Source organism: Lithobates pipiens, unplaced genomic scaffold (assembly GCF_037356315.1).
Source record: "Lithobates pipiens isolate NorthernLeopardFrog02 unplaced genomic scaffold, aLitPip1_a1.2 Scaffold_3, whole genome shotgun sequence".
Lineage (NCBI taxonomy): Eukaryota > Metazoa > Chordata > Amphibia > Anura > Ranidae > Lithobates > Lithobates pipiens.
The window spans coordinates 250,796,476-250,820,467 of NW_027507790.1; the positions used below are offsets into that span (position 1 = coordinate 250,796,476).

The 23,992-nt window shown below is 43.6% G+C and overlaps 1 protein-coding gene across 1 annotated transcript; it reads right to left on the bottom strand.

The window, feature by feature from the left end:
* Positions 1-341: 341 nt before the first annotated feature.
* IER3IP1 (immediate early response 3 interacting protein 1) lies at positions 342-13,422 on the bottom strand. The gene is made up of 3 exons (XM_077463031.1): positions 13,260-13,422; positions 9,814-9,915; positions 342-1,243 (listed from the first exon to the last, which is right to left on the bottom strand). Exons 1-3 carry the CDS (start codon positions 13,348-13,350, stop codon positions 1,188-1,190), a joined length of 249 nt encoding a protein of 82 aa, XP_077319157.1. The 5' UTR covers positions 13,351-13,422; the 3' UTR covers positions 342-1,187.
* Positions 13,423-23,992: the final 10,570 nt, after the last annotated feature.

Genomic DNA, 23,992 nt, shown 5'->3' on the forward strand with positions numbered 1-23,992 from the left:
CAGTGCCCCGTTGTTTGTTCCTCCCACTGGCACCATCCCCCTCAAATCGACGGTACCAGTGGGAAGAACAGGTCACCATTCCTCCCACTGGCACCAATGATGGGGCACTATTCTTCCTACTGGCACCAGCGAGAGAAATAGTGCACCAGCATTGATGTCAGTGGAATAGTGCCCCATTGCTGGTGCCGGTGGGAGGAACAGTGGCCCATCACCAGTGGGAGGAACAGTGGCCCAAGGGCTAGATACAGTCAAGAAAAAGGGCCGCAGTTTGGAGCCCTAGGCTAAAGGCTTGCTACGGTTAAACAGCTATAACATGCAATAAATGACAATTCCACACCATATTTATGTTTGTGAATAAAACCTTTTGATGAGGAGATAAAATAAGAAACACATTTAACCAATAAAGCACAGTTCTGTAAATTAACCCCACAGTCCCTCTAAAAATCCATGTTTTATAGAAAAAAAACCACATCAGTACAAAGATCCCAGGGCTTACAAAATCATTCAGGTGAATGTCACACAAAGGAGCGGGTTACAGACGCTGTATGCAGGTTTGTTCCTACCTCCTACAGGCAGAACGCCAGCTTTTCCTACATATGTGCAGTGGCAGTGTTCTGCAGCAGGGGCATGGGGCATAGGGGCAGGGCTTTACACCACACCTTAGACATGATGCCATGTAATTTCTGCTTAGGAGGCTTGCTTTAGTAGGATATTTTGTTTGCTTTTCTGTGACAGCAAGATCCTCGTGTACTGGAAGTCTGGGTGGAAACGTCTTCAGTTTTATAAGATGTATAAATCATAACGTAGGCAGGGGTAGAAGCGATACGGGTAAGGTGTGGTGAATTTAATGGGTTTTAATTAAAGTACTGAAGACTTGGTGATACTAACATGAATGATTAGAGCCATCTTGTGGTAGAACATCTTATGTAAACACTCTACGACATGCTTCTTGCGTCAATGTGTCCTTTGGGTAAAAAGTCCTTTCATTGGAGCCTGCCAGTGTGTGAGGCGGGGTGCATACTGGTGACAGAGGTTCCATGTGTTCATAGAAGATACTCCTCACACTGGTAGATCATCTGCAGTAGGGCTTTGTCAAAAGTTCCGTGTCTCCTCTTCATATACAGTAAACGATCAGCATCAGTTGGCCTTCTGGTGATACGCTTTCCTCTTTTCTGCTTAGCAAACATCTAACCGAACAGCAGAAGTAGCACGATCGTTATCGAGTTCACAATGATTAACGGAACTGCAAAGACAAAAAAAAAAAAAAAATGAAAAGGTTTCTAAACATTTATATTACTACTGGTGGACCACATAACAAAGTTATACATGGCAGCAAAGTGGCTCTCCAGATCGCGTGCCTACAGCCCTGGGCAAAAGTTTTGAGAATGACACAAATATGACATTTTCACAAAGTCTGCTGCCTCAGTTTTTATGATGGAAATTTGCATATATTCCAGAATGTTACGAGGAGTGTTCACATGAACTGCAATTAATTGTAATGTCCCTCTTTGCCATTAAAAAATAAAATAAAAAAAATGTATCTAAATCCCATAAAAAAAACATTTCCACTACATTTGCTTCAGGGCACCCAAGTCCAGCAAGTGCCAGGCCCGTCTCCTACAGTCGATTCAGCTACAGATTCAGGGCACCACCAGTGCAGAGCTTGCTCAGGAATGGCAGCAGGCAGGTGTGAGCCCATCGGCAACGCACTGTGAGAAGACGTTTGGAGGATGGTCTGGTGTCAAGAAGGGCAGCAAAGAAGCCACTTCTCTCCAGGAAAAACATCAGGGACAGACTAAGATTCTGCAAAAGGTACAGGGATTGGACTGCTGAGGACTGGGGTAAAGTTCCAATTGCTTGAGCCATCCGAAAAACACCTTGTCTGGAGAAGATAAGGTGAGCGCTACCATGAGTCCTATCCAGGGCCGGACTTTCCATAGGGCTTGACGGGGCTCAAGCCCATGGGCCCCCCCGTCCAATAGGGGGCACCGCGAGCCCTGCCTGTTAATTCTTTACACTAGGCGTCTGCGCTATAGCAGGCTACAGCAATTGCTGGGAGGGTGTCCCTGGACGTCCTCCTCTTATTTACTTCCCCGATACGTGCAGCATCGGGGAAGTAAATAAGAGGTGAACTGAACGTGCCTGGAGTTGTTCAGCTTTCACCAGACAATGGCAGCAGCTTCTATATTCACTAGTGCTGCTCCCAGCTGTATTGTGGGAAGATGACTTGGCACCGTATAGGACAAAATCTCAGAGTCTCATCAGTACATGGATGCCTCAACCTTTTCTATATTCCACTCAAAAAAATAAATAGAATAAAATATTCCACCCACTTTTTAAAGTTTGTACCCCAGCATTGATGGTCACATGTAAAATGACCAATTCAACCCCCCTTTTTAGTGGTTGTAAACCCTTATAGACCCACAGGTAAGCCTAGATTAAGGCTTACCTGATTGTCCGAGAAATATCTCCTAAACCTACACAGTTTGGAAGATATTTGCAAAAAAAAAGACAGGCACCGCTGTCTACGTCGCATGTGGTGTAGACAGCGGCGCGCAGGCACACTGACCATGCAGCTGCTAACTGCGATATTCCGCTAGTGGCAGCTCCCATGCGCATGAGCGGGAGTGATGTCATCGTGGCTCCGGCCAATCCTCTGCTGATTTTGTACGTTCGCACACTGACAAAGAAATGATCAGTCTATAATTTTGTATGGTAGGTTTATTTTAACAGCGAGAGACAGAATAACAAAAATATTCAGAAAAATGCATTTCAAAAAAAGTTATAAAATGATGAGAACTTTAATGAGTGAAATAAGTATTTGATCCCCTATCAAAATCAGCACGATTTCTTGCTCCCAGGCGTCTTCTATACATACAACGAGCTGAGATTAGGAGGACTCTTAAAAGGGAGTGCTCCTAATCTCAGCTTGTTACCTGTATAAAAGACACCTGTCCACAGAAGCAAATCGACCAGATTCCAATCTCTCCACCATGGCCAAGACCAAAGAGCTGTCCAAAAGGATGTCAGGGACAAGATTGTAGACCTACACAAGGCTGGAATGGGCTACAAAACCATCGCCAAGCAGCTTGGTGAGAGGGTGACAACAGTTGGTGTGATTATTCACAAATGGAAGTAACATAAAATAACTGTCAATCTCCCTTGGTCTGGGGCTCCATGCAAGATCTCACCTCGCGAAATTCCAATGATTATGAGAACAGTGAAGAATCAGCCCAGAACTACTCGGGAGAATCTTGTCAATGATCTCAAGGTAGCTGGGACCATAGTCACCAAGAAAACAATTGGTAACACACTACACCATGAAGGACTAAAATCCTGCAGCGCCCGCAAAGGCCCCCCCGCTCAGGAAAGCACATGTACAGGATCGCCTGAAGTTTGCTAATGAAGATCTCAATGATTTGGGAACCGGGTGAAAGTCTTGTGGTCAGATGAGGCCAAAATCAAGCTCTTTGGCATCGAATTGCTGTGTTTGGAGGAGGAGGAAGAATGCTGCCTATGACCCCAAGAACACCATCCCCACTGTCAAACATGGAGGTGGAACCATTTTGCCTTGGGGGTGTTTTCCTGCTAAGGGGACAGGACAACTTCACCGCATCAAAAGGGACAATGGATGGGGCCATGTACCGTCAAATCTTGGGTGAGAACCTCCTTCCCTCAGCCAAGGCATTGAAAATGGGTCATTGATCGGTATTCCCACATGACAATGACCCAAAACACACTGCTAAAGAAGAAGCACATTAAAAAGGTCCTGGAGTGACCAAGCTAGTCTCCAGACCTTAATCCCATAGAAAATATGTGGAGGGAGCTGAAGGTGCGAGTTATCAAACTTCAGCCTCAAAAACCTTAATGATTTGGAGAGGATCTGCAAGGAGGACAAAATCCCTCCGGAGATGTGTGCAAGCCTGGTGTCCAACTACAAGAAACGTCTGACCTCTGTGATTGCCAACAAGAGTTTTGCCACCAAGTCATGTTTTGTGAAGGGGTCAAATACTTATTTCACTCATTAACCACTTAAGGACTGCCTCATGTACATATACGTCAGTACTTTGAAGAGGGATATGCCGGTAACAGCAGCAGCTGCTGCCACAACCGAGATATCTCTCTTTACAGGAGGCGGTCCTGTGTGCGATAACAGTGGTCTCCGCGGCGGGTTCGCTGCGAAATCACAGTCAGTCATCGGCGGCGAGAGAGGTGCCACCCCCCCTCCCGCCGCTCTCCGCTGCTTACCAGAGCCGTCGGTAGTGGCAGAGACGATCGGGTCCTTTCCACTGCTGGGTATGGAGACGAGTGAGGCCAAGATGGCCCCCACCCATCTCTATACCATAGGAGGGCGGAATCGACGTCAAAACGTCACTTGTGCCCATACCTCTTAAAAAAAAAAAAAAAAAAAAAAAAGGTACTTTTTTTTTCCAATGTCATTTTTCAAATGATTTTTTTTTTTTTTTTTTTTTAATTATTGCATTTAAGTCCAAATATGAGATCTGAGGTCTTATAGTTAAGAAGTCCTGTCATGCTTTTTTCTATTACAAGGGATGTTTACATTTCTTGAAATAGGAATTAAAGTGATCCATTTTTTATTTGATTTTTTTTTTTTTTTTAAAGTGTCAAAATAAATAAAATCAAAGTAAAATAAATAAGAAGAAAAAAAAAAAAAATGTTTTTTTTTTTTAAAACGCCCTGTCCCGACAAGCTCGCGCACAGAAGCGAACACATACATGAGTAGCGCCCGCATATGAAAACGGTAGTCAATTTTGAAGCATGACATGTTGGGTATCAATTTACTCGGCGTAACATTATCTTTCACAATATATATAAAAAAGAAAAATTGGTCTTATTTTTTAATTTCAAAAAAGTGAATTTTTCTTAAAAAAAGGGCGCTTGTAAGACCGTTGCATAAATACGGTATGAAAAAAAAAAAAAAAAAGAGTATTGCAATGACCGCCATTTTATTCTCTAGGGTGTTAGAACCCCCAAACATTATATGTTTTTTTTCTAAGTAGTTTTCTAGCAAAAAACAAAAAACATGTAAACAGCAAATCTGAAAAAGAGGCCTGGTCCTTAAGTGGTTAAAATGCAAATCAATTTTTAACTTGCGGTTTTCTGGATATTTTTGTTATTAATCTGTCTTTCACTGTTTAAATAAACCTACCATTAAAACTATAGACTGATCATTTCTTTGTCAGTGCGCAAATGTACAAAATCAGTGGGGGGGGGGGGGAATCAAATACTCTCTCTCCCCCCCCCCCCCCCCACTGTATCCCGGGAGGAGCAACGAGTGGGCTTCAGATGCCCACACTGAATATGGGAGCACGATGAGGAGAGCAGAGTGAGTTTTTAAAATAGAAAATGAATCAGAAAACCTACTAATAATATTATGATTAATTCCATAATGTATTGGATTAGTTGTGATCATCGCGGTAGTGTTTTTAACCACTTGCCGACCGCTGATATGTCAGGACAATGGCGGTGGTGGGCAAATGGGCGTACCTGTACCTCCCTTTTAGTTTGCAGGATTAGTGGGTGCATGCACGCCGCCGTGTACAGCGTGACCGTGGGTGGGACTCAATGTCCGCCGGTGTCCTGCGATCGTGTCACAGAGCAGCAGAACTGGGACATGTCTACGTAAATAAGGCATGTCCCTGTTCTGCCTTGTGACGAGAGAGCGAGAGCGATATCCCCGTCATTGGGAGCAGTGATCACTGTCATGTGAGTAGCCCACCCGCACCACAGTTAGAATCACTCCCTAGGACACACTTAACCCTTTGATCGCCCCCTAGTGTTTAACCCCGTCCCTGATAGTGTCATTTACACAGTAATCAGTGAATTTTTATAGCGTTGAATTTTTATAGCGCTGATCGCTTTATAAATGACAATGGTCCTAAAATAAATAGTGTCAAAAGTGTCTGATGAGTCCGCCATAACGTTGCAGTCATGATAAAAAAAAAAAAAAAATATATATATATATATATATATATATATATATATATATATATATATATATATATATATATATAATCACCGCCATTACTAATAAAAAAATTATTATTATTAATAATAATAACATAAATATATCCCCCATTTTGTAGACGCTATAACTTTTGCGCAAACCAATCAATATACGCTTATTGTGATTTATTTTATCAAAAATATGTAGAAGAATGCATATCGGCCTAAACTGAGGAAAAAAAACTATTTTATTTTTTTATATTTTTTGGGGGGATATTTATTATAGCAAAAAGTAAGAAATATTGTGTCCCCCCTTAAATGGTCGCTCTTGTTTTGTTTATAAAACGCAAAAAATAAAAATCACAGGAGGTGATCAAATACCACCAAAAGAAAGCTCTATTTGTAGGGGGAATAAAAGTCATCAATTTTGTTTTGGTGAAACATCGCACGTCCGCACAATTGTCAGTTAAAGTGACGCAGTGCCAAATCGCAAAAAGTGCTCTGGTCAGGAAGGGGGGGGGGGGGTAAAACTTTCCAGGGCTGAAGTGGTTAAAATAAAAACAAACCCAAGCTGGAACTCCGCTTTAAGTAAAAACTAAGTAATGTTCCAATCACACTCAACATCTACAAAAAACAAAACCACACAACCTATATAGACAACACACAGTCTAATGACATAGTATGACATATACACATAATCTACAATTGTTTTTCCTGAATGGAAATATTTAATAGCTTTTGAATACAGCAATTAGGTGATCCAATATATAGTCTAGGGCTCAATATTTAATCATAATAGATTTAAATGATGGCTACTTTCTCCTTAAATGCCAATTTTTTTTTCCCCATTAAAAAAAATTATTAATATTTTTTTTTCCCCCATACCCTGTTTGCATAATAAGGTCGCCAAGTTAATATTTAATATGCTATAAAAACTGAATTTTTATAATTTGCTGAATCCTGTGTAATAAAAAAAACAAAAAAAAAAAAAGAGAGACATTTTCTTTGATCAGGAATCTATTTGCACTGCTAGAACTATACATGCGCAAACAATTCTTTTTTATTAGATACATTACTCTAATGTAAAAATGTTATATATATATATATATATATATATATATATATATATATATATATATATATATACACATATACATACACACACACAAAGAAAATATCAAAACCACATATGCTGTAAAAAAAAAATACAAAAAAAAAATTCAAGACAACACACGTGCCAATGTACACCCGAAAGAAAAAAAAACGAAAAACCACCTCATGATCACATTCATAGCACATAAAACCTAAAAACTTCATTACCACATATACACTATATTGTCAAAAGTATTGGGACACCTGCTTTTACACGCACATGAACTTTCATGGCATCCCAGTCTTGGGCTGGTCAGCCATACACGGGTCGAATTTCAAATGAATCTTTAGAAAATCAAATGTTTCATGTGTTTTGTGATCCGATGGTGCCACCGTTGATTTCGAAATTCGATTCAACCCATGTATGGCCAGCCCAAGTCCGTGGGGTTCAATATTGAGTTGGCCCACCCTTTGCAGCTATAACAGCTTCAACTCTTCTGGGAAGGCCGTCCACAAGGTTTAGGAGTGTGTCTATGGGAATGTTTGACCGTTCTTCCAGAAGCGCATTTGTGAGGTCAGGCACTGATGTTGGACGAGATGGCCTGGATCACAGTCTCCGCTCTAATTCATCCCAAAGCTGTTCTATCAGGTTGAGGTCAGGACTCTATACAGGCTAGTCAAGTTCCTCCACCCCAAACTCGCTCATCCTGGTCTTTATGGAACTTGCTTTGTGCACTGGTGCGCAGTCATGTTGGAACAAAAAAGGGGCCATCCCCAAAATGTTCTCACATAATTGGGAGCATAAAATTGTCCAAAATATCTTGGTATGCTGACGCCTTAAGAAAAACCCCTGTAAAGACAACCCCACACCATAACCCCCCTCCACCAAATGATTTGGACCAGTGCACACAGCAAGGTCCATAAAGACATGGATGAACAAGTTTGGGGTGGAGAAGCTTGACCTGCCTGCACAGAGTCCTGATCTCAACTTGATAGAACACCTTTGGGATGAATTAGAGTGGAGACTGCGAGTCGGGCCTTCTCATCTACCTACAAAAGCATTTCTGTAAGAATGGTCAAACATTCCCATAGACACACTCCTAAACCTTGTGGACAGCCTTCCCAGAAGAGCTGAAGCTGTTATAGCTGCAAAGGGTGGGCTTAAATATATGAACTCTATGGACTAAGACTGGGATGCCATTAAGGTTCACGTGCATGTAAAGGCAAGGTGGGTGTCCCAATACTTTTGACAATATAGCGTATTTCTGGTAACCCCCCCAAAAATAAATAAATAATTAAAAAAAAAAAAAACTCACAACCACACACATGTCCTAGAAAACCCTTAAAGAAAACCTCATGACTTCATACATGCTCTGCAAGCCCAAAAATTTCCGTGAAATTGTATTAAAAGGAGATTTTTATTTTTTATTATTATTATTATTATTAAAAATCTCCTTTTGCTACAATTTCACAGAAACAAAATAAAAATAATAATAATATTTTTTGTTTCTGTAAAATTGTATTAAAGGAGATTTTTATTATTATTAATAAAAATCTCCTTTGCTACAATTTCACAAAAACATATATATATATATATATATATATATATATATATATATATATATATATATATATATATATATATATATATATATATATATATATATATATATAGTTTTTGTGAAATTGTAGCAAAGGAGATTTTTATTATTAATAATAATAAAAATCTCCTTTAATACAATTTTACAGAAACAAAAAATATATAATAATATTATTATTATTAAATAATACATAAAAATCTCCTTTGCTACAATTTCACAGAAACAAAACAAAACAAAAAAAAAAAAAATACACACAAACACCCCATGATTAAACTATTTAAACCTGAGCTCTGGGAAGAAATGTTTTACTGTATATTAATTTTGTAGGTTATATTGTGTTTTGTGGAACTGAGCAGACCATGGGATGTAAAGTATTATAAATCCTATCCTTTAAAATTGTAGATTCACTGTTCACATTACATGGTTAGTGATGGGAAGGGGGGGGGGGGGGGGCGGGGAGGTTATTGTCTTGGACCTCTGAAGTACAAAATATGGAGCAGTGTACTGCGGGGTTGCAGAGGGTTTTCCAGTAAAGCTGAAGACGACTTGCTGGAGTTCAAACTGAGCATCAGAATGGGGAAGAAAGGGGATGTAAAGCAGCGTTCTACCTTAAGGATTTCTGACCCCCAGACGTGCCACATCTGGCATGTCATTTTTTTTGGTGGTGGTGGTGGTGGGGGAGGGGAGGGGGTTGAGCTAGAAGAAGGTAAGGCTGACCTGAAAGGTCAAACCTCTGAGTCACCTAGGCTGGCTAAATGATTAATTAGCTCATGTTATTCATTTATGTTTCTGGTTAGAGTTGTATTGTTAGGGTAATATGATCGGGGGGGGGGGGGGGGGGGGCCTCCTCAAGTGTATAGAAGACTATATTCTTCTTCTAAAAAGCAGTTCTATTTCTGGTGCCTGGTTCTTGGGGTTACTATATCCAGATCCATTGGTCTCGTGTATCCATAGTTTAGGAAGCGATATTCTGACAGAAGAACTCAAGTGGAGTGCGGGAAGTTCCGTATAATGTTTGGGGGGTTCCAAGTAATTTTCTAGGAATTAAATACATATTTTTACATGTAAACAAAAAAAACAAAAAAAGTTCTGGTCTTCAAGTGGTTCTCTATAGTAATTCTGCTGCTGCTGCAAGATGAAGGAGAACAATTACCTCTCATTACTGTCCGTACCGACCGCACAAGGTTCATCATCTGTGACTTGATTCCCGGCTCCTCACCAAATCCACCAATCCCGTGGTCTGCTCCCCAGCCAACTGCAGTTTTCAGAGAAAAGAAGAAGCAGCACAAATCATTGTAGGAGAGATAACAAAAGACATCACATGAAGAGATTACACAGGCGTGTCCTCAATAATGTCTACATAGAGTTATACCAACAATGATTTCATGTTACTCGCTCTCCATCGTTCTTCTCAGCCCTGGACAGCTCTTCCACAATACAGAGGAGACCATAACCCAATGTCGGAGTCTGCTTGTAGCCCCCCCCCCCCCCAGCATTGAATGTCAATCTTCCCGGGGAAGTGTCAGTGTCAGAGCCTCTCCGGGTGGATGAGGTCACACTGCTGCCCCAGGTGACTGTGCTCAGACCTGGTGATTGGCCTCTAAATGTAAGGTCACCTGATCCCTCATACCCAATCAGGAGGCAAGGTCACTGCCTGATCGGGATGAAGGAAAGGATCTTACATTTTTTTTTCGTTTACCAGGGGTCTCCAAACTACGGCCCTCCAGTTGTTTAGGAACTACAATTCCCATCATGCCCAGTCATGTCTGTGAATGTCAGGGTTTTACAATGCCTCATGGGATATGTAGTTCCGCAACAGCTGGAGGGCCGTCATTTGGAGATCCCTGGTTTAGACCACCAACAGTGAGGTCCTCCCCATGGAGGCTGTGTGCAGAGCGCTCTACGGAAGCTCAACTTCCACAAAATCAAAACTTCAAGAAGGGATCCGAGTCATTGATACAAAACCGGGGGGGGGGGGGGGGGCTATTTACTAAAAGCCGGGGGGAGTGCAAAAATCAGCCACACTTCTGTATAGAAGCCAGTCAGCTTCCAACTTCAGCTTGTTCGATTTAAGCTCTGGCAATAAAACCTGGAAGCTGATTGGTTACTATGCAGAAGTGAGACGGATTTCACCCTCTCCAGCTTTAGTAAATAAACCTCTCAGTGTCTAAAATAGTCAGGACCGGGATTTCTGTACCTACCTACAGTACATAATACTACTGACACGGGATGAGGGGCTGTTCTGTGATGGGGGTCTGTATGGCATTCATTGTGGTCCTTCTAGACAACGGAATCTGTACGGCAGTCACTGTGGTCCATATAGACAATATGTTCTGTACATCAGTCATTGTGGTCCCTACAGTTAACGTGATCTATACTGCGGTTATTGTGGTCCCCATAGACGATGTGATGTGTAATGTATGGCAGTCATTGTGGTCCCTATAGATGAGAAGATCTGTACAACAGTCATTATGGTCCTTAGATAATGTGATCTGTGCAGAAGTCAATGTGGTCCCTATAGACGATATGATCTGTACGGCAGTCATTGTGGTCCTGATGTGATCTGTACCGCAGTCATTGTGGTCCCTATAGATGATATGATCTGTACGGCAGTCATTGTGGTCCCTATAGATAAGATCTGTGCGTAAGTCAATGTGGTCCCTATATATGAGCTGTACGGCAGTCACTGTGGTCCCTATAGATATGATCTGTACCGCAGTCATTGTGGTCCCTATAGATATGATCTATACCGCAGTCATTGTGGCCCCTATAGATGATATGATCTGTACCGCAGTCATTGTGGTCCCTATAGATGATATGATCTGTACGGCAGTCATTGTGGTCCCTATAGATGATATGATCTGTACGGCAGTCATTGTGGTCCCTATAGATGATATGATCTGTACGGCAGTCATTGTGGTCCCTATAGATGATATGATCTGTACGGCAGTCATTGTGGTCCCTATAGATGATATGATCTGTACGGCAGTCATTGTGGTCCCTATAGATGATATGATCTGTACCGCAGTCATTGTGGTCCCTATAGATAAGATCTGTACAGCAGTCATTGTGGTCCCTATATGATGTGATCTGTGCGTAAGTCAATTTGGTCCCTATATATGAGCTGTACAGCAGTCACTGTGGTCCCTATAGATATGATCTGTACGGCAGTCATTGTGGTCCCTATAGATGATATGATCTGTACCGCAGTCATTGTGGTCCCTATAGATGATATGATCTGTACCGCAGTCATTGTGGTCCCTATAGATGATATGATCTGTACGGCAGTCATTGTGGTCCCTATAGATGATATGAGCTGTACGGCAGTCATTGTGGTCCCTATAGATGATATGAGCTGTACGGCAGTCATTGTGGTCCCTATAGATGATATGAGCTGTACGGCAGTCATTGCGGTCCCTATAGATGATATGAGCTGTACGGCAGTCATTGTGGTCCCTATAGATGATATGAGCTGTACGGCAGTCATTGTGGTCCCTATAGATGATATGAGCTGTACGGCAGTCATTGTGGTCCCTATAGATGATACGAGCTGTACGGCAGTCATTGTGGTCACTATAGATGATATGAGCTGTACGGCAGTCATTGTGGTCACTATAGATGATATGAGCTGTACGGCAGTCATTGCGGTCCCTATAGATGATATGATCTGTACGGCAGTCATTGCGGTCCCTATAGATAAGATCTGTACGGCAGTCATTGCGGTCCCCATAGATGATATGAGCTGTACGGCAGTCATTGCGGTCCCTATAGATGATATGAGCTGTACGGCAGTCATTGTGGTCCCTATAGATGATATGAGCTGTACGGCAGTCATTGTGGTCACTATAGATGATATGAGCTGTACGGCAGTCATTGCGGTCCCTATAGATGATATGATCTGTACAGCAGTCATTGCGGTCCCTATAGATAAGATCTGTACAGCAGTCACTGTGGTCCCTATATGATGTGATCTGTGCGTAAGTCAATGTGGTCCCTATATATATGAGCTGTACAGCAGTCATTGTGGTCCCTATAGATAATGTGATCTGTACTGCAGTCATTGTGGCCCCTATAGATGATATAATCTGTACGGCAGTCATTGTGGTTCATATAGATGATATGTTCTGTACGGCAGTCATTGTGGTCCCTATAGATAATGGGATCTGTACTGCAATCCTCGTCCCTATAGATGATATGATCTGTATGGCAGTCATTGTGGTCCCTATACATGATATGATATGATCTGCATGGTAGTCATTGCGGTCCCTATAGATGATATGATCTGTATGGCAGTCATTGCGGTCCCTATAGATGATATGATCTGTATGGCAGTCATTGAGATCCTTAGATAATGTGATCTGTGCGGAAGTCATTGTGGTCCCTATATGATGTATATGGCAGTCGTTATAGATGATATGATGTGTACGGCAGTCATTGTGCTCCCTATAGATGATGTGGTCAGTAGGTCTCCTCTCAGGGTCTCTATAGTAAGTCTCAGACCCTCCACTGACAGCCCATGCCCAGTCAGTTGTCGAGGAACTACAAGTCCCAGCATGCACAGCGCCCCCCGCCGGTAGTTTAGTCCCCCCCAGCTCTCACTCTTGCTCAGGAACCTCTCCTCATGTAGTACGGCGATGGCATTGACACAGAGCAGGGCGGCCTGGAGCAGGGTGTACAGCGTGAACGCCATCTTCCCGGAGTCCGGTGACGTGGCGGCCGCTGGAGGGCGCAGGGAGGAGACGGGGCGGCGGGAGGGACAAAACACCTCAGAGCGCGAAGCCCCGCCCACAGAGGCTCTCTCCCATCTCCTCATTGTAATAAAGGCACTGGCAGCCCAAATCTCCCCATTGTTACCTGATTCCTCCTCACACAGCAATGTACAATGATGAAGTGTAAAAGTATATTTAGCTTCGGGGGTCCCATAGAGCCCTAGCTGACGGGGGCCCCATAGAGCCCTAGCTGACGGGGGCCCCAAAGAGCCCTACCTGACAGGGGCCCCATAGAGCCCTACCTGACGGGGGTCCCATAGAGCCCTACCTGACGGGGGCCCCATAGAGCCCTAGCTGACGGGGGCCCCAAAGAGCCCTACCTGACAGGGGCCCCATAGAGCCCTACCTGACGGGGGTCCCATAGAGCCCTACCTGACGGGGGTCCCATAGAGCCCTAGCTGACGGGGCCCCAGAGAGCCCTACCTGACCGGGACCCCAGGGGGTCCCATAGAGCCTTACCTGATGGGGGTACCATAAAGCCCTACCTGACGGTGGGCCCCATAGAGCCATACCTGATGGGGTCCCATAGAGCCCTACCTGACGGGGGCCCCATAGAGACCTACCTGGCGGGGGTCCCATAGAGCCCTACCTGACAGGGGATCCATAGAGCCCTACCTGACGGGGGCCCCATAGAGCCATACCTGATGGGGTCCCATAGAGCCCTACCTGACGGGGCCCCATAGAGACCTACCTGACAGCAGCCCCATAGAGCCCTGACAGGGGCCCCTTTCCTGTCCAAAAGTAACTGAGGACATGGATTTATCAGTCCTTTTCTCTCCTCGGCTGCACAGATGAATGAATAGGAAGCACTCAGAGGCTTCCTGCTCATTCACAGACTGAAGCAGAGTAAACACAGCTTACTATGCTTCAGTGATAAATGGACACAGGAGTGATTGGTACCGATTGCTCACTGTGTTCATTCAGGAAAGGAAGGGGCCAGTAAATGACATATTTACTGGCCCCCCTTCCTTCACTCTCCATCTTGATACATCACCCTGTGTGTCTGCAGCAGCTGCCGGCGGGAGAGGAGAGGAGGGAAGTGGCAACGCTGTGAGGGAAAGGGGCACACAGGGGGGACCAGACAGCAGATGGAAGGGGTGCATGTACTATAGGGTGACCAGATATCCCTTTCTGATAATTATGTGCTGGTTAGAGCGAAGGGAATATTTCTTCAGTTTCGGGTGCATGCCCATCCAGCTCCGCTCGCATGTTCTGCCTTGGCTCAAGTCCTGGCCAGCCGCCTGCCTGCTTATCTTCTTTCCTTCCCTGGTGGAGCGATTTTCCTCCGCTCCCCACCCAGTAGTAGCCGGGGCCCAGAGAGTAAGACTTGACAGGCTGTGAGGCAGGTGGTAGCGGCGATGGGCAGAGAGTCACTGATTGCCGCTATTACTAGTAAAAAAAATATATGTCCACGGATTTCATTTTAAAAACCTGGTCACCTTAATGTACTAGAACCAATCCCCTTGCAGTACAGCCAGAGGTGGAAAGAAGAGGAGAAGCTGGCCAAGCTGCAGGGGGAGACAGAAGAGGATCGGTGTCTGCAATAAGGCAGTACAGATAGACCTCCTGCTTAACAGGTGCCTGGGCCCCCCAATTGAACTGATGGGGCCCAGGCCCAGTACAGGAGGGCCGGCTGTACTGCCTTATCAGTGGCTCTGCTGATGGTAGTGCTGGGTCTGTGGATCTTAACCACTTAACCCCCGGACCATTTTGCTGGCGAAAGACCAGAGCACTTTTTGCGATTCAGCACTGCGTCATTTTAACTGACAATTGCGCGGTCGTGCGACGTGGCTCCCAAACAAAATTGACGTCCTTTTTTTTCCCATAAATAGAGCTTTCTTTTGGCAGTATTTGACCTCTGCGTTTTTTTTTCTAACTGTGGGGGGGGGGGGGGGGTGAGCTAGCAGTGACACAACACTGATCGCTGCACCCGATGACAGGAAGCAGACGATCGGAGTGTCTTGTCACTAGGCAGAACAGGGAGATGCTGTGTTTATATCGGCATCTCCCCGTTCTTCAGCTCCGTGACACGATCGCAGGTACCCAGTGGTCATCGAGTGCATGGGTACAGTCACGGAGGTCGCAGCAGGCGCACGCACGGCGAGAAATTCAAAGTAACATATGGGTGCGTTACTTTGCCCAGCCGCGCCCTTCTGCCGACGTATAAGTACAGGAGCCGGTCGGCAAGTGGTTAAAGTAGAACTTAAAGATATTTTTTGCCATCTGTGTCATATTGGGGAGATTTCCCCTCACTTCCTGCCCCACAGCAAAACAGGAAGTGAGAGGAATCCAGTGTCCTCATTGGAAGCTTTCCCCTCTATTACTGTTCTGCGGCCAACCCAAAATTTGTGATTTTCCTTTACTTTAAAAGTGATACAGGCAGCAATACAATCTGTATATAAAAAAAAACAATGGACTACCGGCGCAAAGAGGAACCAACAAATTATATCCTAGTTTGCTGCAATCAAATATGAATGTCAACTCGTGAGTAAACAAATTCAAAGAATGTGTATATGATATGGATTGCGCTAACTATCACCACTCTATACCAGCTCATTAAAGAGGAAGTAAACCCTGATGGGTTTACTTCCTCTTTCATTCCCTGCAAAGGTAAAGCATAATGGACTACTATGCATTGCATAGTAGCCCATTATGTGTCACTTACCTGACACAGGAGCCAGCGATGTCACCGCTGTCCCCTGTAGTCCAGCGCGTCCATCTTCTCGGTGGGTCTCGCTGCTCCGCCGCTGTAATTTGGCGAAGCCGCAATGACGTCACTCCCGCACATGCGCGCGGGAGCCGCCACTCACGGCATATCACCGTTGACCACAGCACACTCAGTACGCCTGCGCGCCGCTGTCTACGGCGCATGCGCCGTAGACAGCGGTGCCTGTCTTTTGGCAAATATCTCCTAAACCGTGTAGGTTTAGGAGATATTTCTTGGACCTACAGGTAAGCCTTAATCTAGGCATACCTGTAGGTCAAAGTGTGTTGTAAGGGTTTACAACCACTTTAAATATTGCCGTGCATATGTTAAAGCCTCTATAATTTCCTCAATACAAATACACCATTAATGAAGACATATGTATTCAACACCAATATATAAAGTGAAATTCCATGTTGTAAAAAAATACAAACAAAAAAAATATGAAAAAAGGACAGAAAAATAATTCCAGGTGCAAATGAATGTCCTAAGTGAGTGATCACTTCAGTGCAAATATATTCCTCCTTTATAAAGTGCTTCTTTATCTACCAAATGGGTGACTTCACCACCACCTGCTGCAATGGCCACTCACCAGATAAACCAGAATATGCAACTTTGGTTCATTTAGGATAACATATAAGCAATATAATCTGACAGGGGTTCTAATCCTTCCACACTCTATCTCTATTTCTTTCTTTCTTTCTTTCTTTCTTTCTTTCTTTCTTTCTTTCTTTCTTTCTTTCTTTCTTTCTTTCTTTCTTTCTTTCTTTCTTTCTTTCTTTCTTTCCTTCCTTTCTTTCTTTCTTTCTCCCTCCATCCCTCACTTCCTTCTCCCCCCAACCCTCTTTCATCTCAGACTCTAACCACACCCCCTTTATGCCACACATTTCTTCATTTTTACACCCCCAGCTACACTACCCCTACATATGGATACCCTGTCCCCCTAATTATAATAAGACTCCACCTACAGACAAAAAAGTGTGCCCATACATTTTTTGAGAACGTTGGCATCTATGCCTTGCTGCAGGGAGACTGGAACATTCTCTCGCTCTTTTGCTACATCTGGAGTCTACAGTCACACCCCAGGGACTGGCCTGCATGCTGGTATACTAAGACTTTTGCTAAGTGCACCAATGCTGCTTATGGGCCCCAACCATAGCCAGCATAAGAATATAGTAAAGGGCTGTTTACTATAAAACCATTCCACAAGCCCCCTATCCATTATTCATATAGAGAGTACCCCTGTCCAGTTAAGCCTAGCATAGTTATCCTAATGCACTCTGGCAGTATAGCCTCCTGACTGCAGTAAATTTAGCCACATTACTGTCCATTGCTGTCCGTTTCCTGATACAGCATCATTTTTGTGCAACCGGTATTGCCTTGGGTGAGTTCTGTGACATTGCAAGCTGTGTTCACCTAACCTCATGTGTCAGAGGGGCTGAGGTTATTGAGGAGTTTGAGGAAAAGAAAAAGGACCCACCCTATCCAGCGGCCCCTGCGGGGGTAGCACCACATTGTGTTTACCCCCCTAGTTTGGAATATTATTTTCTTCTGCTTGTTTTAGGGGAATGTTCCTAGCAGATAGAGCAAGAAAAAAAACAATATTACTGAGTTACGATTATCCAGACTAGTGCCGCCAAGATGGCCACCAGAGTCACATGGGGTGGCAGCATCCAACCTGATAGCTTCCCTAGTGACCCAGGAAACCATAGAGCAGGGGTCTCAAACTGGCGGCCCTCTAGCTGTTGCGTAACTACAAGTCCCTCCATGCCTCTGCCTGTGGAAATCATGCTTGTAGCTGTCAGCCTTGCAATGCCTCATGGGACTTGTAGTTTCGCAACAGCTGGAGACACACTAGTTTGAGACCCCTGCCATAGAGGAACCAGGCTCCTCTCGATTTCTTCTCCCTCTACAATTACGCTGCGGTTGAGCACCACCTGCAGTGGTGAAAGTAGACTGCATCTGTCTATAAGTGTGCATGAAACCTAAAGCCTCGCACACACGATCTGATTTTTCGATGGGAATTGTGTGATTGCAGACTGTTGGCGGAAAATCCGACCATTTGTACGCTCCATCAGGCAAAAGTTGTTGACATTTCCTGCGGACAAATGTTGGATGGCAGGCTTATAAATTTTCAGCGGACAGCGGCCTCTTGTCTTGTAAACTAGTGTTCATAATGGAGAATTAACAATTGTGACACGGCAAATTATGAAATATCGAAATGCAGCGCACAATTCTCTTCTTCTTTAACTGCTTGCTGACCGCCGGCTGTCAAATGACGGCCAGACGGCGCGGCTCTTGTGGCGGGAGGCCGTCATATGACGGCCTCCCATTTAAACAGGGAATGCACGCGATCGTGCACGCGCATTCCTGTTCCTTTGGTGGTGGCGTGTCACGGAGACACCGCTCGCCAAGAGGGGGGTGAACAGCTATTGGCTATGGCTGGTTACCACGTGATCGGCCGTGATTAAGTCACGGTCGATCACAGATGGTTCCACCCGCACTGTGCACGGCGCGTGTGCACGATTTTGAGTGCACAGCGCGTGTGCACGATTTTGAGTGCGCTGCGCACGCACGTCGGTGGCAGCGTGTTCCCGGGAACACTGCTCGTCACTGACGCTGGTAAACAGCCATTGGCCGGCTGTTTACCCACGTGATCGGCTGTGATCGTTTCACAGCCGATCACTAAATGTAAACAAGCTGCGGTAACGAGATGTTACTGGGTTCTCCTCCTCACACACCGATCTAACTAGCAGATTAACCCAAATTAATCTTATATGAACTTATAAAAATGGAGTCACTCTGGTTCAGCCATATCACAACAGTTACCGCTTACAGTGTACACCAATCACACTGATTGCCCCCCCCCATAAAGAGGACCTGTCACCACCCATCATAGTACCTGTCACTCACAGTCCATCAAAGTACCTGTCACAGCCGATCAGAGTACCCGAGTACCTGTCACAGTCCATCAGAGTACCTAAGTACCTATCACAGCCCATCAGAGTACCCAAGTCCCTGTCACAGTCCATCAGAGTACCCGTGTACCTGTCACAGTCCATCAGAGTACCCAAGTACCTATTACAGCCCATCAGAGTACCTGAGTACCTGTCACAGCCCATCAGAGTACCTGAGTGCCTGTCACAGCCCATCAGAGTACCCGAGTACCTGTCACAGCCCATCAGAGTACCCGAGTACCTGTCACAGCCCATCAGAGTACCCGAGTACCTGTCACAGCCCATCAGAGTACCCGAGTACCTGTCACAGCCCATCAGAGTACGCAAGTACATGTCCTTATCCATCAGACTACCAGAGTACCTGTCACAGTTCATCTGAGTACCTGTCAAAGTCCATATGAGTACCTGAATACCTGTCTCAGTTCATCTGAGTACCTGAGTACATGTCACAATCCATATGAGTACCGGTCAGAGTCCATATGAGTACCTGTCACAGTTCATCTGAGTACCCGAGTACCTGTCACAGTCCATATGAGTACCTGAGTACCTATCACCACCCTTCAGAGTACCCGAATACCAGCCACCAGGCCATCAGAGTACCTGTCACCAGGCCATCAGAGTACCCGAGTACCTGTCACCAGCCCATCAGAGTACCCGAGTACCTATCTGCAGCCGATCAGAGTACCCGAGTACCTGTTTGCAGCCCATGCCTCATAGAATATACGTTGGGGTGTTTGTTTTCCAAAATGGGGTCATTTTGTGGGTAATTCCACTGTCCTGGTGCTCCTGGACCTTCAAAAGTGTGAAATGAGATGTGTAATTTATGCTCCTAGCTCGCCTGAAGGTTCTACTTCAATGTTCGGCCTCTCTATGTGGTCAGGCTGTGTAAAAGTCTCACACATGTGGTATCGCCATACTCGAGAAGAGTAGCAGAATGTGTTTTGGGGTGTAATTTCTGCTATATACATGCTGTGTGTTAAAAATATCTTATAATTTGACAACTTTGTGCAAAAAAAATGGGTTTTCATTTTAATTTCACATTTTCCAAAAACTTCTGGAAAAAAATGAACTGTTCAAAAGACTCATTCTGCCTCACAGATTATACGTTGGGGTGTTTTCTTTCCAAAATGGGGTCATTTTGTGGGCAATTTCATTGTCCTGGTGCTCCAGGGCCTTCAAAAATGTAATAGGTGGTTGAGAAACGAGATGTGTCATATTTGCTCGTAGAACGCCTGAAGGTGCTAATTCGGTATTGGTCCTCTGTATGTGGCCAGGCTGTGTAAAAGTCTCACACATTTGGTATCACCATACTTTGGAAGAGTAGCAGAATGTATTTTGGGGTGTAATTTGTTGTATACATATGCTGTGTGTGAGAAAAAAACTGATAATATGACAATTTTGTAAAAAAAAAAAAAAAAAAAAAATTCTTAATTTTGCAAATAATTGCAAAAAAAAACTTAAAAAAACTCACCATGCTACTTACTTAATACCTTGGAATGTCTACTTTGTAAAAAGGGGTCATTTGGGGGGTATTTGTATTTTCCTGACTTGTGTCTCAAGAAATGAGGTACACCTGATGTACTGAAGGCCTGATCAGATGTGATCAATTTTTAGTGATTGGCACCATAGTTTGTAGTTTGTAGACTCTATAACTTTTACAAAGACCAAATAATATATACTAATGTGGGTTATATTTACCAAAAATATGTAGCATTTTTTGGCTTAAATTTATGAAGAAAAATTATTAATTAGCAAAATTTTATGACAGAAACAGAAAAAAAAGGCATTTTTTCCACAAAATTTTTTTATTTTTTTTATTTATAGCACAAAAAAAACTAGTGATTAAATACCACCAAAAGAAAGCTCTATTTGTGTGGACAAAAGGATGCAAGTTTCATATGGGTACAGTGTTGCATGACTGGGTAATTGTCATTCAAACTGTGAGAGCGCTGAAAGCTGAAAATTGGTCTGGACAGGAAGGGGGTGTAAGTGCCCTGTATTGAGGTGGTTAAGGGGATAATAATGAAGCTGCTTTGCTGGTGATACTGATGGAGTTCTGCCAAACTTATTTTAGCCACTTAAGCCCCGGACCAATTTGCAGCCAAAGGACCAGGCCCCTTTTTGCGTTTCGGCACTGTGTCGCCTTAACTGACAATTGCGCGGTCGTGCAACATCGCTTCCAAACAAAATTGGCGTCCTTTTTTCCCCACAAATAGAGCTTTCTTTTGGTTGTATTTGATCACCCCTGCGGTTTTTATTTTTTGCGCTATAAACAAAAATAAAGCGAGAATTTTGAAAAAAAAATGCAATATTTTTAACTTTTTGTTATAATAAATATCCCGCAAAAATGTATAAAAAAAAACATATTTTTTCCTCAGTTTAGGCCAATACGTATTCTTCTACATATTTGTGGTAAAAAAAATCGCAATTAGCAATTATTGATTGGTTTGCGCAAAAGTTATAGCGTTTACAAAATAGGGGATAGTTTTATAGCATTTTTATTAATTTTTTTTTTTACTAGTAATGGCGGCGATCAGCGATTTTTAGTGTGACTGTGACATTATGACGTCACTGATCGTCTTTCCCTATAACAGGGAAGAGACGATCAGTGACAGGCTCAGTAGGAAGCACGGGGAGAGGTTTGTTTACACAGACCTCTCCTCATTCTTCAGCTCTGTGACACGATCGCGGGACACCAGCGGCGATCGGGTCCGCTGGTCCAGCAGCCACGGAGCTCAGGATCGTGTGGGCGGCGCGCTCCCGACCCAGGGCTGGGCATATAAAGAGCAAGGTACAGGTACGTGCTTGGGCCCAGCCGTGCCATTCTGCCGACGTATATGTGCAGGAGGCGTTTCTTAAGCGGTTAAAAGGCTTTTATTTTCTAGTGATATCAAGAATAATATTATTATGATTGTTTTTTTTTTGTTTTTTTTGGGCAAGTTACAACAACACCATTATCCTGTAGATTTTAAGATCAAAGATACAACTATTTTGGTGTTAATTTTACATTATATTTTTAAAAATTTAACTGCCTACTCCCAAACTGTCATTTGAAGTAAAACACAGCCAAGTATTATTCGCCACAATTTTTTTATTGTGCATTAAAAAAAGAAAACAAATAAAATTAGACATGCAATCTGCCAATGAAACTTAACCAAAAAGTGCATTCTATGCATCCAAAAATATAGAAAATATGCCAAATCAAATGATTATTATTCAACCAAAAAATAAAATAAAAGCCTCATGCATGTGTGCTGCTTCTTAATATAGGGGGTTAACAATGCCAAGAGTTGGTGAAAGCAGGGGTCCATCATCCGGAGATAATTCTGAAAATGATCCGGATTATTCTCCTGGAGCTCTTGCAGCAAAGGCATATGACGTAATTGGTCACGATTAATAGAGCAACCAATTTTTGGTCCAATAAATCCTCCTCCTCCGGGTCCAGGACTGGACTTGGGTCAAAGCAATAACTCCAAGGCCAATAATAAATAACTAGGAATGAGCTCAAGCGTGTTCGCATGGTCCACGTGCTGAGCCCGCCAGGAAGTCAGCGCAGCGCTGCGTTAATCACAGGCAGTGAGACATTGCCCGATATGTGGCTGCAGAGATCGGACAATGTCTCACTGCCTGTGATTAGCGCAGCCCTGCGCCGACTTCCTGTCTCAGCACGTGGACCATGCAAACACGCCTGAGCTCATCCCTATTAATAACAACTTATCTCCTCCGATTCCGCAACATGGCTGGTTGATGAACGGCCGTTCAGAAACAAAGTGAAAAGCGCAAAATGAAAAACGCAAACTGAAAAGAACGAATCAAATCTCACCAAACTTCTACTAACACGAAATTAGCAGAAGGAGCCCAAAGGGTGGCGTCTGACAATTGAACTTCCTCTTTATCAGCTCATAGTACGTCTAATACATCACTACGTTCGCATTTGTTGGGCGACAATTCCTTGCCGTTTGTACGCAGACAAGTTCCTTGGCCAACGCCCTTCGGACAAAAGTCTGACGTTTTGTCTGTGGAAAATCCGATCGTGTGTACGAGACTTTACATTGATACTTGTCAGCATATTGTCTTACCCCTTCAGAAGGTTGGAAAAAGCATTGACATACACGGATTTCCCTTGAGCTGCAGTTGCAAATAATAGATGTGCCTGCAGCTCAAAGAATGGTGTCATGGCGAGGAGAGCATCCTCGATGAAATGCCCAGTGTATGCAATGGGCCCCCCTCTCCCTTGGGGCCCGTGTGCACTGCACGCACTGCACACATTAGGGTTTAGGGAACCACATCAGAACTGAGATGAGAAACCAAAGTCCTGAACCAGTAATCTGCTCCATGAATACAATTCAAAATTGTTCCTTTCGTTTGAACATTTTTTTCTCCATTAAAACACATTTTCCAGCAAATACATTCCTATTGCGAAGTATATACACAAGGTAAGTTAGGCAGTGCATTAAAATTGTATAACCCAGTCTCTATAGAAGTGCAATTCAACCTCTTGTCGATAAAACATTATTTTCTTTTATTCCCATAGCAGCACAACCATGTAGCAATTTTTGTTCCCTTCATAACATACCCTCAGGCTTTTTCTCATAATGTCACCATAAAATAACACAGAAAACCCAGTACGATGTTCCATGTTTTGTTTTACTAATGCTCCACAAGGACTTTTGATGACATAGGACAGGTGGGGATATGTGTACCGAACCATGCATTGGAAATTACCCAGAATTCTGTGCCACTGACATCTGCAACTTGTCCCATAGGAAATATAATTTATAATTTATATATACCTTTTACATTCAATATATTGAATTCAATATGAATAAAAATAGCTTTTTTGTGTTGTGTGTTTTCGAGTGTTTCTGTCATTTACTATCTCCAGCCATTGTGAATTGACCT

Excerpts from the sequence above, each read along its gene's own strand:
- IER3IP1 (XM_077463031.1), bottom strand. The coding sequence starts at position 13,350 with ATGGCGTTCACGCTGTACACCCTGCTCCAGGCCGCCCTGCTCTGTGTC. Across the intron at positions 9,916-13,259 it reads GGAGAGGTTCCTGAGCAAGA|TTGGCTGGGGAGCAGACCAC; the intron begins GTGAGAGCTGGG and ends TGAAAACTGCAG. Across the intron at positions 1,244-9,813 it reads GGTACGGACAGTAATGAGAG|TTCCGTTAATCATTGTGAAC; the intron begins GTAATTGTTCTC and ends TTGTCTTTGCAG.